We start from the raw sequence: 15,525 nt of genomic DNA on the forward strand, positions 1-15,525 counted from the left end.
ATTTGGGTTTTAGTTTAATTCCTCCAGTATGAACCTGGTTCACAGGTTCTGGAGAGGTGACCTCCTTTGAATGGTGGAGATTCCCTGCATTAAAATGCAAAAAAGCAGCAGTCAGTCTCAAAGCCTGGGCTAAACTCCCCAAATGCACCTGCCTCAGGAGGAAGAAGGCAGCCTGCAGATAGAGGGCTGGAGTGTAAGCACCTGCAGAAATCAGATGGCTTACCAAACACTGCAAGGGGACAGCAGTAACTTTTTGGTTAATAAACTACAGACTTAGGCAACGGAGTGAAAATGTCATCTGTTCCACAATTACCAAGCACTCACTGTTTACTTTAAAATAAAAAAAGTGGGAGAAGGGAAAAAATTTAAAAAAAACAAAAAACTAGTATGGGGGAAGGAAAGAGTAATCTATGACCTTGCCAGTTTATTAGGTTTAGTTAAAATACATGGGCTCTGTTTTCAAATTCTACTTCTGCCAAGCACTCAGCAGCATAGCCTCGGGCAAGCTGCTCACTTCCTCTCACTGACTTCTCCCTCATTTGTCAGATGGGGACACTGATATCCATTTCGTGTTGTTACATGAGGATTAAATTAGATAATGCCTGTAAACATATGGCATGTAATGAAGACTTAAAATTCCCCTTCTCCCCCTTTCTCCTTGCATGAACTCTGGAAGAATACATAGCTCTGCACCACAGAACAAGTTTATTCACAGACACTTCCTAAAAGGATGGGACAAATGTTCCATGGCGATGTTTATTAAACTCAGATTCAAATTAACTTCAAAGCACGTGGAAAGCATTCATTAAATCCAAAAGATATTTTGATGTAAATTTTTAAAACATCACAAAACATAAAGCTCAGTCACCAATTAGCTGAATTGAAAAATTTTTAAAAGGCTGCATCATTTATATTATACCTGATGTGAGAGGGAGCTAATTCAATCACTATTCATGCTGTCGTCCACACAGTACGTTTATATTGAAGCAGGACCTCGGTACCATTCCTATAAAAAGGAGATGAAATCACCGACCACAGAGGTACTCAGGAATGAGGAGTAATGGAGGTCAAGTGCCTGGTACCATGCCTGGCACTGGGGTGACCCTCAACTCACGCTTACATATTATGTGGGTAATTTTCTCTTCCATGTGGGAAGGATTCCACTAGGATAACAAGGAGATCAGAATCACATTTTGCCCTCACTTAAAATGCTCAACCCAGGCAGCAGTCAGTGGGGGTGATAAAATTGCCTCATGGATCTTACCATGACTTTTGTCCAAAATGATCACAGAGTACATTAAATCATTAGCAGAAACTTTGCTGCCTGCTGATTTTTACAATGCAGGCAATGAAATTCATTGCAGAAGCAAAATAGGGCCAATAATATAATTACAGCGCTCTGCCTATGCAGTCAGAGCTAATGCTATTATTTGACATTGCAAGGCTGTGTTTTTTCCCCAGAGTCTCGGTGCAGACAAGGTTCGCCCTAATTGGTTCCAAAGCACAACCTCCCCACTACAATCTTTCCTCAGGACCAGTAATGTTAATTTCCACACGACTGTAAATAGTATTTGCAAACAATACAAACATGGTAATAAGAGGCTAGGTGGGTAATTAATGTGGTTACAAAGTAGCTTATTTGCATTTTTATTTAAAAACAGCCTTCTTTAAAAAGCAGCTCAGATTTCTCTTTGCAAAAGGAGCCTTGGTTAAAGAGTACAACAGTAATTACTCTCTTTAGGGGTTCCTTTATATGTCCTTCAGGGAATTAGAATGAAAAGATAAGCAGAATTATAAAGGAAATCATGTAAAATATGAAATGTACTATAAACACTTAGTAGTGTATTTACCATAGCTAGGCCTACCTTTTTCATTAATGGAATATTTTAACCAGCTTATAATACATTCAAATTAATTGTAGATATGGCTAAAAGGTACAATCATCTGATTAAACTTTTTTTTTAAGATAGAGTATTACAAGAAAATCTATGCCCTTACAATAAATTATCTTCTCCTGCCAAAAAGTGCCCTGAATAGGGCAAAGGTGACCATCTGAGATAAAACACAGATCTCTGCTCTTTGTCTAACAAAAGGAAACTGGAATGTTAGAATAATAGATACTTCTGGGGCGCCTGGGTGGCTCAGTGGGTAAAGCCGCTGCCTTCGGCTCAGGTCATGATCTCAGGGTCCTGGGATCGAGTCCCGCATCGGGCTCTCTGCTCAGCAGGGAGCCTGCTTCCTTCTCTCTCTCTCTGCCTGCCTCTCAGTGTACTTGTAATTTCTCTCTGTCAAATAAATAAATAAAATCTTTAAAAAAAAAAAAAAAAAAAAAAAAAAAAAAAAAGAATAATAGATACTTCTATCTTTTTTGGTTCATGTCTTCCATTCCTGGGAACAAGACACAGGAAGTGAGGAAACAAACTCAAAAGCTGATTTGGAATGGAATTCAGGTTTTTTTCTCATATCATTCCCAACTGTAACATGTGGAAATTGCTAGAAGGTGGCCAGTGGTCACGACCATTCAGCAGCTGACATACCTGAATTCATTTGGAGGCCATTTAGTCATCCTCTATGAACCAGGGGAGGGAAACCAGGAGCTGGGTCACAGAGATGATTAGTCACATCCCTATTCCTCAAGGAGTTCAGGCATTCTTTGGTAAAACTGTGACATGGGGGAACCTGTCAGGCTTAATAAAAGGGTGAGTTCCAGTCAGTGTGCAGACCCTGGGAAAAGTTTCATGTACGGGATAATGCTCGAAGAACAGGGTCTGAACAACAGAAGGATGGAGCTCTGCAGGTAAACTGACGTCACATACCAAGGTACTGGGGCACAGAATAGCTTGATGGGTCTGCGGACCTGGGTGGGGGAATATTCAGCAGTATCTTTAGTTAACAGAAAGCAGAAAAATCTCTAAGTGCAGATGTCAGCCAGGTAACAACTCCAATTCACTGATTCCGTCAACAAACTTTATTAAATAGGGCCTGCAATTTGCAAAAATTTGTCCTCCATGCAAACTCACGTTCTCCTGGGGAGAGGCAGTCAAGAACCAATAAATACGACACATGACAAGATTACATAAAATATTAGCACATTGTAAGTCCCAAGAGTGAAAAAGAAGGGAGTCTAAGAGGCTCAGGAATGAGGGCAGAACCAGGCAGGAGCAGCACTCACGGGGTAGCAGAGCAGGGGCTGGAGGGAAGGCTTCCCTGCCGGAGCCACTACTCAGTCCCAGCTAATTCTTGCCATGTCTTCCAGCATTTTTAAGAGAAGCCAGGATTTTGGATTCTTAAGTAATACCTTACATTTTTGTTTTTAATTAAAACACAAACATGTCACCCAGGAAGCAGCTACAGTAAACCCATCTGCAGAAGATCAAGGTCACAAAGCTCGTGGACTTAAAAGGGGCAGCAGGTTGGTTTTCAAAAGTAAATCTTAAAAAAGTGCATCTTCACTCTCACCCGACCCTCCAAAAATTACGACGACAACAAAATAGAACAAATTATCTTTGGCTAAGACTGCCCCCCTCTTCATTTAAGCAACTGTATTCACGCAAATCCCCTGGAATGTTGCCACTGCTTCACGCCCGGCTCTTGTCATCCTCCAAACACTGGTATTTTTCACAAGACGCTTCATGGGGCTGCAGCCGCAGAAGACCACCACTTGGGGTTGTTTTGAAAATAGTCACCAGGTGAAATTTATTTCTACTTTAGACTGAATTCAGAGGCTGCAATGATGTTTTAAATATGATTTCAAAATACCTGAGAAAAGCAGAAAGCAATGAAGTGGAAGAGAAGGATAATAAGTTTATGACATCCAAGTAAATACATCCAGAAAACTGGGTCATTTATACCAGAACTGCAATCTTTTCTGTTAAAATATGCAAACGACAGTATGAAAAATGGTTTGTGATTTTAAAGAAATATAGCACTACAAACGTCAGTGTGAGGGAACTCAATAACACTTAATGAAACTTTGGATTTCAAATTAATTACTGATTGACTAAGGCATCTAGAGGGAAAACAGCCTCGATTAGAGAAGTCTGGGAAAGGCCGTAAATTTGGATGCTTCTTTCAAGGACTATGAGCTGATATTTCCTACTTAGGCCTTTATTGCTCGGTTAATGGGATGCTGGTCACTGCAAAGACCACTGGTTTCATTCTCAGAACCAAGACTGGTCAATATTTTCCTTACTCTTTCAGATCTTCCTCCCTCCCCCTCTCCCTTCCTTCCTTCCTTCCTCCCTTCGGCATGTGTGCATTTAAGTTGTAACTGCTAAAAAGAGTTTAAAGTGAAAGGATAATCAAATTGGTGAAGCAGTATTTTAGGAAAGATAAATGGTACCAGTGTTAGGAAAACCATATTTAGTGTACTGTATTTTGGATTCACAATTAGTGTTCCCTCCTTGCCTTTGCTATGCTTTCTTGAAGGTGTAATACCCCTTCCAGCCCCACGGATGTGTCAGTCTTGGCCATGAGACTTGATGTGCTATTGGAACATGAAGCAGACATAAGCTACATCCGGGTCTAAGCAGAAGTCCCTCTAGCTTTGCCCTCTGTCGTGAAGACAGCATGGCCCTAGTCACTTCTCTGCAAGCTAGGTCCTGGAATGAGAAGTCGTGAGAAACAGCCCAGGGAAGCCCAGCTAAGACAGCAGAACCACAGCCAACCTCAGCCCTCGTGTGTCATGAGCAAAGAAATACACATTTGTTTTCGTCAGACCCTTGAAAATTTTGCAATGGCTTGTTACAGCAGCAAAGGCTGACTCAGACACTATCCTTGCCAATTAGATTTCTACCACAAGATTCAAATCATACTGGTGTATTTTACATAAGTCACAGAATTTATCATATTCAACTATAGCAGCACTAGGACCATAATAAATTCTCATCTAATGAATAAAAGCTTCTTTTTTAAAAATAGTTATTGCCACAACATGGGCAAGGAAGAGAACATTTTGACCACTATCAATAATTAGAGCTTTAGAGTAACAAATGGTCACTGGTCGAAAACAACAAGAGGCCAGGGTACCCTGGGACTGAGCCCCACATCAGGCTCCCTGCTCTGAGGGGAGCCTGATTCTCCCTTTCCCTCTGCCTGCTGCTTCCCCTGCTTATGCTCTTTGTCAAAAAAGCAAAAGACCAGTAATATTACGAAGTGTTTACTATGTACCACATACTGTTCTAAGTTGTTATGAATACCCACTATTTTCTCACAAAAACCCAGGGACATGGGACTTATTTTTATTACACTTTTATGTATTTTTTTAAAGATTTTATTTATTTATTTAGCAGAGAGAGAGAGAGAGAGAGAACGAAAAAGGGAGGGAGAGAGAGCCAGAGAGTACAAACAGAGGGCACAGCAGGCAGAGAAGCAGGTTCCCTGCTGAGTAAAGAGCCCAATGCAAAACTTGACCCCAGACCCTGGGATCATGATCTGAGCCGAAGGCAGACGCCTAAGCAGCTGAGCCACCCAGCTGTCCCTTATTCTCCTTCTCCATATGAAGAAACAGGAACAGGTTAACTAAAGTGCCCTAAAGAACGAACAGACAGCGTCATCTTTGTTATCCTCCCTATAACTGTGGGCTATTCCTTACCAAATTGGCGTTCTCTGTGTCCTACTTTCAATACCACCAAAGCGAATTAACTAAAAATATTCCAAGCACAAGCATCCCATCATTTCTCAGCTATGTTGCTCCTGTGGTCAAATATCCTGGGCATTCTGAGAACCACGCCAGTCCTTATTCCAATTCATTTTCCCACACAGCTGCACTTTCTAGTCTTCCCTGTACTACTCTGAAATGCCACCCTCAAATCCAGCCTCAGACAGGCGTCCCTTCCAAGGATCAAGAACCCGCCTTGTTGTAAATCCCCATCCACAACCTGCCCCATGTAGGAAATCCATGTTAATTCCACCAAACTATAGCTATAAAAACAGCAATCATGTACAGGAGAAAAAAAGAGAGACTGAAAGGAATAAAATGGAATTAACATATTTATGTGGGGTATTATATATAATGTGTAAAAAACAGGTTTCTGAGGTTTTTAAAATGGAAATTTCTAAAATATTGAGACCATCTGATATGTTTTTGGAGCATTTTGTTCAAAGCTCAAATACATATATTAGAAACTCATTATTCTGCTATTTTCGATCGGAAGGAGTATATTTTTCTACATTCCCTACCTGTGACCAGAAGATCACCCAAGCTAGCGAATTCAATTCACCTTTCCTAAGGGGCCATGTGGCTAGTGGCACTAGTCTTGATGGGATGACCCCGTGGTCCAGCAGCACGATCTCGTCCCATCTAGTCCTCACCACAGGGGTTCAGAAGGGAGCACATAAAATATATTTTATCCCAATTTCATCTCTTAAAAGGGAGTAGAAAAGGAAACAAGTAAGCCTGAAGCTGGTATTCATCGTTAGTGTTCGGACATTTAAGACCAGAGGCTCTAGACAAAAGTGAAGGCCTTAAGGAAGTCATTTGATTATCAGATTCCTGATGGCCGGGGTTCCAAGTCAATACCAAGTGGAGTTCAGAGGGCCAATACAGAAGGAACTGAAGTATACGAACCTGTGACGGGGAAGGCACCGTGTCCAGAGTGCCCCATCGTTACCACAGCCACTTCACGACCCATGAAGTACGCAGTGTGATCTCAGGAATGAATTACCTGACTCAGGTTGGGCATCCACTCAGAAGCTGAGCTGGGATTCAAACCAAGCGATGGTGACCCAAATTCAATATGCTTTCCCCATGTAGTACCAGTGTGATCACAGGCAGCCACCAAAAAGATGCAGCACCCGAGCCGAACCATTCTAAATGGGGCCCAACTCCCCCTCCTACTGTTTTTGTAGAACAGAACTGACTGGAACGGACACGAGCTACATACAGCCTTGCGAGGTTGACATGGGGAGAAACTGAGAGTTAGAGACCTGCTACGCAGTCCCTGGATGGCAGAAAGTGACCAGGTGGACCAGAGAGGAGTGATCTGGAGCTGCTGCTAGCGCGGGGGGGAGGAGGTGCGGGACCAGACCACAGCTGCCGCAGCAGGGGAGCTGGGTCCGTGGAGGGCGCTCTGCAGGGGGTAAGAGGGTTTGTTATTATGTCAGCCTCTGGTCTTCCCACTAACTCCTGGATCCCTTCTCTTTCTCAAAAGTACACTTAAGGGCTGTCGTCCTATTTTATATGCTCTGTGTATGGCTCTACTTCTGACCCTCTTCACAAGTCTGTGAAAATGGACTAATGAACAGCACTGCAGCAGCGACACACACATTTTCATCATGAACTTGCACCGTCAGAGAAGAGGATGGAGGCGGGGGTACCCTCTGCGCGGCATCATCACAACAGCAAAAAGTGTCGATGACTACCGGTAAGCAGGGGTGAAGGGCAAAGTCACGGCGGCTGGGCTACCAGCGGCGGGGACTCCCGGGAGGCCCCGCAGCACACGTTTGCTGAAGCCCTGAAGATCTTTCCCAAGAACGTGTCACAACTTGCCTCTGGAATCTACCAAATCCTGGCCTAAGAACCCAAGCTCCTTCCTGTTCCTGGCATAACTCGGCCCCAAACCTGCCTCCTGCAACTCCGTCCTGCAGATGAGCTGCTCCCTCTCAGCCACAACTTAAATGCAAACCTTAACAGCACTATCAGGAACTCTGGTACCGACCTCACCTCTGCCTGCCCCTCCAAATTCTTCCCGCCCCCTCACCCTGCTCTCCTTCTCTGACACTCCCCACCTCCCTCCCATCCCTCCAAAGTAGTTTTATAGCAGGATCTAATCTAATCTTCATGGTTAGCCAAGCATGGAATCAAAACAGAAGATGTGCCACACTTCATCAAATGTAGGTTCCATTTTCTCCAATGGCCCCAACAAAAATAATTTACATGATTTCAAAAGACATGCCTCCCCCCACATACACACACACACCAACACACCCATTATCCATTAGGGATTTTAAGATCCATAGATCTTTTGGTCCCCTTCGGTAAGCCAATAACCCTCAGCCTGGACCGCACCGTAACAGGCTGTCGTTTACAGCCTTCTCTATGAAGTATTCCTGTTAATGTTTTCTAAAGTTAGCTCCTCAAAACTTCCAAATAATACTCCTGGTACTCTGGGATTTTTCAAATATGACCCTATTACTCCAATCTGTAGTCTGAAAACCTTATTTTTCCCAACTGAGGCAAGCAAACTAGTCTTCTATGTTTGGATGAAAGCTCTTCTCACCACTTTGGTTACTTTAGCTGTATTGATTTAACATTCATTGACAAGTAATAAATTCCATGGACAACAGCTAGTTGGAAAACCATAGAAAGTACCTTTTAATCAACCGAGTAAGAAACTAAACACTCCCAAGTTCTCATAACACTGGCAAGGAATTACAATGAATGAAGAGATGTTATATTAATTAAACTCTTGGAATGTATCCATAATGCTTAATGGAAACGGAAGCCCTAGGAGGTCTGAAATGCCCGGGAAACACCCATCCCTGAAACTGACTCGCATCCACCAAAGAAGCTATTCAAGTGTAATCATTCACGTCATACAAAAATGAAGACCTCGTTGGAAAAAATGAAATCAGAAGGGAAATAACAAAAATTCATCCAGCTTCTGTACACTAGTTTATTCATTTTCTGATTTGGTTCTATATTACCTATTAGGGTTTTTAGAGTTTCCTTCAATCTCCAAGAAGAAAGTGAGTGAGGCTGCAGAATTCAAGTGCATTCATTCACTCACTCACTCATTCAGCAAACAGGTGAGAGGACGTGAAATGCAAGCATTCACTGAATACCCATACACGGCAGCTCCCACGCTTCGAGGCTCTCCCGAGTTTTATTATAACTACACGACAATCATGTGGACAAAAATGCAGCTTACAGAACGTCACCAGTGTGCCTCATACTACACCAAATACTGGATGTCCATGTACCAACACAACAAATCATATGATAAACATCACTGTAAGTCTCTTTAATTCGCACATGTAGACACTGAGGCTCAAAGAAATTAGATTTCTTGTCCATCATCACGGGACTCTCATGGCCACTAAGTGTATGTCCAAAACTACTTTTCGTCAGTTTAAGATTTCCAAAGTCACAACAGATCCTAAAGTGGAAAACAATCATTGTGAATAAGATTCCATCCTCCAGCAGGGTGGGAAAACATACTCCTGGATTAATCACAGATAAAACACACCATGCTGGGGCGCCTGGGTGGCTCAGTGGGTTGAAGCCTCTGCTTTCGGCTCGGGTCGTGGTCTCGGGGTCCTGGGATCGAGCCCCGCGTCGGACTCTCTGCTCAGTGGGGAGCCTGCTTCCTCCTCTCTCTCTCTCTCTGCCTGCCTCTCTGCCTACTTGTGATCTCTGTCTAATAAATAAATAAAATCTTTAAAAAAAAAAAAAAAACACACCATGCTGATGTATCACCCACAGAACTGGTGGACATAATGCTCCTGCTTTGTTCAGGCAAAGTGAAATCAAGGAATACGGTGTCTGCAGCTGGACAATATGTTTAAAAATGATGTGGAAAAACAGAAAGGGACATAGAGGAGATTTATGTAGGGCTCTGATCCCTGGGTTTTTGAACCCGGAGAAAACACAGAGAGGTGCCTCTCCATGGCCTCCTAGCTTGTTAAAAATCAGGATGCACTGTCCTCCACCTTAACACGAAATGGATATAGACCTAGCACACAAAGATCCGTATCAAGAAAGCCTACTTTAAATAGCCATAGGAACAAAAACCTAGTCAACCTTTTCATTTAAAAAAGTTTCCCAACACACCGACACACACAACTATTTCCAAAGTTTTCTAATGTAATTTCTGAGGCTCTACCAAAAAAAAAAAAAAAAAAAAAAAATCAAAAAGCAACACTGTAATTGTGGGAATTAGATCCAGTGCAAATTTCACAGAACACCTGGCTTGGCTACATCACACAAAATGCCTGTTGAGGGGAATGGTGCTCCTTTCTCCTTGAAAACTTGGAGGAATGTAAGCACCCTGGCCAAGGCGCAGTAAAGGAGGGGCAAAACATGTTATGTCCTGAGGCCTAGCAGAGAGAGCTGGGGGTATTCTCCTGTCTTCGGCAGGTCAAGGCACCAATTCTATGATGACATGTCTCATCTTCTGGTGAAAGTAGTTCTCCAAAGACCACGGGTTCCCTGAGAGCAGGTTTTTCTTTGTTGCGTCTGCCCAGGACCTCCTGTAAAGCTTGGCATAATTCAGCCACGTGCTTAAGGATGGGATAAGCAGACAAATGAACAGACCTAGGGGCCAAGAACATCTTTTGCTACTAAACTACCTACAAGTTTTACCCTCAGTAACAGCCCTGGTTAAGAAGAAACTCAAAGAATAAAAACGAAAGGTGTTTCTTTGCTGTGATAGAAGTTTGGTATCCTAATATTGAGTGGTGGGTACACAAATATGAATGTATGATTATATGTGTGGGATAACATTTCATAGAACTACAGACACACACACAAATGAGGACATGTTTCTGGCACTGTACCAATATGGGTTTCCCGTATGGGATTATGGCACCAGCGCTGGATCAGATGTTATTATTTGGGGAAGCTGGGTGAGGGATAACCAGAAACTCCTGGAACTAGTCTTTGAAACTTTCTGACAGCCCAAAATTATTTTGAATTAAAAGGTTCTTTAAAAAACGAAATCTAGTAGAAAATGCCAACAGGTCAAAGGATAAAAATTACCAGATTAAACTGAGTTCTAGCAATTAGTGATCTGAGAGTAAGATCCTAGTTCGTTTTTCTCCTTCATGCTTGCCCTTTAGATCAATGCTGTTCAGTAGAAATAATGCAGGCCCCATGTGTAATTTAAATTTTCTAGAAGCCATATCCCAAAAAAGGTAAAAAGAAACAGATGAAATTAACTCTTATTTAACCTCATATATCTAAAATATCATTTCAGCATGAAAGCAATATAAAAAATGCTAATATTCTACATTTTTTACACAAAGTCTTCAAAATCTGACAGGTATTTTATTTTATACTTACAAATCATTTCAGTCTGTGCCAGGCACTCAACTGCCACATGGGCCCAGTGGCTACCATAGGGGACAGCTCGGCTCTCGCTACCACCTTTATGTTGCCGTTAAAAGTCACCTGGGCCGTTCTCAAGGCACCTGCGTTCAGTCGGCTGAGCATCTGACTCTTGGTTTTGCCTCACGGCGTGACCTCAAGGTCCGGAGATAGAGCCCCGGGCGAGGCTCCATGCTTGGCACAGAGTCTGCTTGAGTTTCTCTCTTCCCCTATCACTCCTCCATCGCCCAACTCTCTCTCTCAAAGATAAACAAATAAATCTTTAAAAAATAAAAATAAAACTCACTTGGACTGTTTTCATAATTAAAGCTTTTCATTTCCTTTAAACGAATGGTTACCACCAGCAATCTGTGGCTTACTTAGCGGTGGCAGGAGACACCGCTGGAGGGCGATGAGGTCTTGAAGGAGCTCGATCTACTGATGAGCTTCCAGACAGGAGGCTATTAAGAACGGGAGGGGGAAGGGGAAGAAAGCCAAAATCACAGCTCAACTTGAAAAAGTTTTGTGGCCTTGAAATTTTTTTCTGGGAACAGTTGTGGATCCTTCTTATCGAGATCATCATGAAATGAAGATAGAGTCTCACCAATTTTAAGGGGTTTGGATACAATCAGCAGGAGGGTCTTTGATGCCCTGCCTGTCTCCTTCAGGTTCAAAGTCGTCTCAGACATGGAAGATCAGGGCGGTAACTAGAGACAGGCTTGAAGTAACCACAGAAGGGAGTGCCGAGGGCAGCCCTCAGATGCTGCAGCTCTCCACCTCCTTCCGCGGGGCGGGGGGCACCCCTCCTGCACCTGAAGCTGGAATGGGAGCCTATGTGACATCGTCGCGTCCCAGCAGAAGCACGCTGTGCAGTGCGTGGGGTCAACGTGCCTTTCTCCTCCTTTGTCACAGTACCCAGCAGCATGGGCTGCTCTGCTGGTCCCCGGGGCTGAGTGAGCTCCCCTGTTAGACGCAGCTACCCCAGCAGCTCATGATGGAAACGGAGCTGGAGCAGGACATAAACCTTTCTTCTTTTAAGCCCCAGAGATTCCAAGGTGGTTTGTTATTACAGCATCGCCGGCCTGTCCTAACACAGAACTCGGTTGTTGACTCCGTGCATGGGACACGAACGATTGCATCCCGGGTGTCTCCCCGCATATCGGGGCTTATCGCATCTGCTGTAACCCAGGCTCGCTTTTACAGTGGTTTCATTACCAGCCATAAAAACTGTAACAGTGGAACTGTATAAACAAACCGAACAGTGTTTTTACTGTAAAACATGAATGTAATATAAATATTTGTCTTTGCCTTCTCTCAGCATCTGTAATGAGAGCAGAAAATTCATGCCATATGTTTATAGCATGAAGAAGGGAAAAAAGAGATCCCAGAGATTCATCATGCGGGTGCCGGCTGAGCTGTTTAATATTTGTAACTCATCCATTTTCTTTCAGATATAAATCCTCCACAAATCATAAAACCCTGACGACTGTAAGTGACCAAATTCATGACTATTTCTACAAGAGGGCCCTTGCTAGAGAGAAAGTGACCGTGGTGGTATGAGGTCAGTTTCTGTGACAAGATGAGGAATGACACGGTGAGTCACTGCATTAGACCGTGGCCTCTCCCAGCCGGCCTCGACGAAATCGGAACATGAAACCACTTCTCTGAGGACTTCAAAAGACCAATCCTACCACCAGCTGGAAGGGCATCTGAACGTTTGGAGTCCTGGCAGCTCCCCCCCCTCTCAATCCTCACAGGGAGAGGTGCTGGTCATGGGAAGTGGCTTCTGCCACCTGGAGGACCTTACCACCTCAGAGGAGGAGGCGATCCCGGTGAGCAGCACTGCGGGACGTTTTATTTCAGAGCCGTGATAGCGTTCTTGACGTGAAGCCACCGAAGCCTGCCCTAAGCGTCTGGGCAGCCTTTTAGGATACGAGCTGAGAAGCCCCGAGAATGCTTCCATTTTCTCCCAGCTGGCTCAGGGATCAGAGGTTTCTGGAAACTATCACTGTCCTACAAAATCCAGTGCCACAGAGGGGAAGCTTTGTTGAGCACAAAGCAAACCTAGCCCGGGCAGGCTCTGTCTGGCGCTCGGGAGGCCAGCCCCACGTGGGCGCAAGAGGTGCTGGTGGGAAGAGAGGAAGGTAGGAACGCCGTTAATGGGTTAGAACCCAAAGCATGCAAGGCATGGGGAGGTGACATTCAGAAGCTGTCCACACGGCGAGCAGTGCTAAGCACATGTTACTGAGCATGGGCGGGGAGCCGGGCACTCTTCTCTACTCCTTACAAGCCTCCAAGCACTCAGGGACGCAGGATCCCATTAACCACAGTTAAATCAAGAGGTACACGGAGGAGCGTCCTGACTGAGATCACACGCTACCAGGGAACAACAGCTAGGATTCCTACCTAAGCTGGGGTGATTCCAAAATCTGTGCTTGTAACCCACTAACTGGATGGCTAGAATCAAAGAAAAACCTTCATACTTCTAACCGACCAGTCCTATACCATCCAAAAGTGATGAGAAACCCAGGTCTTGAGTCTGCTCCTGCCAATGTGCCAACTGAGCTCAGACCATAAACCAAGTCTGGCTCTCCTCCCGGGCAGCCCACAGACACACACACCCACCAAAGCCTGTATGCTGTTGTTGTTGTTGTTGTTGTTGTTGTTGTTGCTAATATACATGTCTGTAGACACACCTATACTCCCTGAGGGCAAGGACAATGTCTTATGTGTCTACACACACTCAGAGTCTAGTGGGACGCCTGGCATATGAAAAGCTGTCAACGCATGCGTGCTGCTGAGTAGGGAGACCACTGGCCAACAAGCAGTACGCATTCAAAGCAGGGACCGTCCACTCCCTGGAGTCAAAGCCTTTGCTTCCTTAGTCTCATCACTAATACTTGAAGGCGGCACCTGACTCGGAGGAAGGGCAGGCGGCAGAGTGGGGAAGCTTTGTGGGAAGGACAGCTGTCGGGGGCCTCGCAGGATGTGGAGGTACTGGCCAGGCCAACAAGGACAAGCTTAGCCGAGGTCCTTCCAGGCACAGGAAAACACTCCAGGCTGAGAAGCAGAGACCCTGGGGGGTTTGGGACGAATGGCGAGTCTGAGACAGTGAGATGAGGAAAAGAATGGAAAGAGATGAACCTGGACAGGCAGCCCAGGCCACACCTCACAGGAGCCTCAAACAATCTTTCTTATCCTTGCTAACACTTGGAGAGCACACACGAGGCATGCAGGTTCCTTGCAAGGACCCAGGCTGACTGGTTCAGAAAGAGTACACCAGAAAGAGTATTTGAACTCAGGCAGCCTGGATCCCAAGTCTGTTGCTTATGCCCACGTAACATATCTTACAGATCAATCCTTTCAGACAGATGAAGTGACTGAGTTTCGGGAACCCCTCCAAGCAGGTGCCAAAGAGCTGAACAGGAATGCACGATGCAAAAGGAAACCTTTCCAGCATCCATCATGCTGATCAGGTGAGCGATCTACTCCTCTTCAATAAAGTCTTTATATACACACAGTTTATCCACTTATAAATTTAAAATATATACTATCTTTTTAAGAAATCTATATTTAATTATACAGCATCAGTGAAACTTCACTTGGGGAATGAAAATCTAACATAAATGAATGCATCCAATAGAAAAAGCTGTAATTTAAAATAAATTACTGGGGAGGGGGGTTGGGAGAGGGGGTGGGGTTACGGACACTGGGGAGGGTATGTGCTATGGTGAGTGCTGTGAAGTGTGTAAACCTGGCGATTCACAGACCTGTACCCTGGGGATAAAAATATATTATATGTTTATAAAAAATTTTTTAAAAGTTAAAAAAAATTAAATTTAAAAATGGTCAGAAAAAGAAATTTACTCTCTTCATAGAAAAAAAAAATTGCTATCTGGTACTAGGTAGCCCCATGCAATTAGAAAGTGGCGTCAACAGCAAAGAACCAAATAACCCCCCTAAATTCCTCCTCTCCCAGAGCAGTTCCACTGTTGAGCCCAACCAGGAAGTGTGTGCAGCGGAGCTGGCCTGAGCTTCATTAAGGCTTAAAGTCAATTAAGCCACGAATTGGAACAATCATTCCTCCTTTGCAAAGTATTGATTTTTTTTTTCCAGGCCGCTTTAGGGCTTTTCCAGCACTCACCCAGAGATTTATGTTAGACAATTTCTTTCTGATTAAAACAAATCATAGCTCAACAATTCTAATTTCCTCCTTTCTAGGCAAGAAATGATCAGAGGATGCTGAGAACAGTGCTCCAACCCATCCTGCAGAGGCTGGCACTGAGGCACTCCACATTCACACCCCGTGAGGTGCGCTCTCTCCTCCTCCCTCTTGCCCTCTCCTTCCCTCCATCTCTCTCCATCTCTCTTCGTGCCTTAATTCCTGTCCCTCCTCTCAGTGCCCATCTCCTGTGTGTGCCTGTGTGTCTGTCTTTCTCCCTATGTCCATATGTCTCCATATGTTTCCCGACCCCCTGATGTCTCTGCCTCTCCATCCC

General features: G+C 44.3%; 1 protein-coding gene across 7 annotated transcripts in view; it reads right to left on the reverse strand.

Moving 5' to 3' along the window:
* The window catches only part of WWOX (WW domain containing oxidoreductase), a 711,319-nt gene that overhangs the window by 631,689 nt on the left and 64,105 nt on the right, over positions 1–15,525 (reverse strand). The window contains exon 6 of one of the 7 annotated variants that reach the window (XM_059153122.1): positions 3,625–3,759. The exons of the other annotated variants lie outside the window; for them this stretch is intronic. Coding sequence (XP_059009105.1) covers positions 3,751–3,759 — 9 coding nt within the window. The 3' untranslated portion in view covers positions 3,625–3,750. Of the gene's footprint in view, positions 1–3,624; positions 3,760–15,525 lie in introns of those variants that run through there. 7 annotated transcript variants of the gene reach the window in all.

Source organism: Mustela lutreola, chromosome 16 (assembly GCF_030435805.1).
Source record: "Mustela lutreola isolate mMusLut2 chromosome 16, mMusLut2.pri, whole genome shotgun sequence".
In the NCBI taxonomy this organism is placed as follows: Eukaryota; Metazoa; Chordata; class Mammalia; order Carnivora; family Mustelidae; genus Mustela; species Mustela lutreola.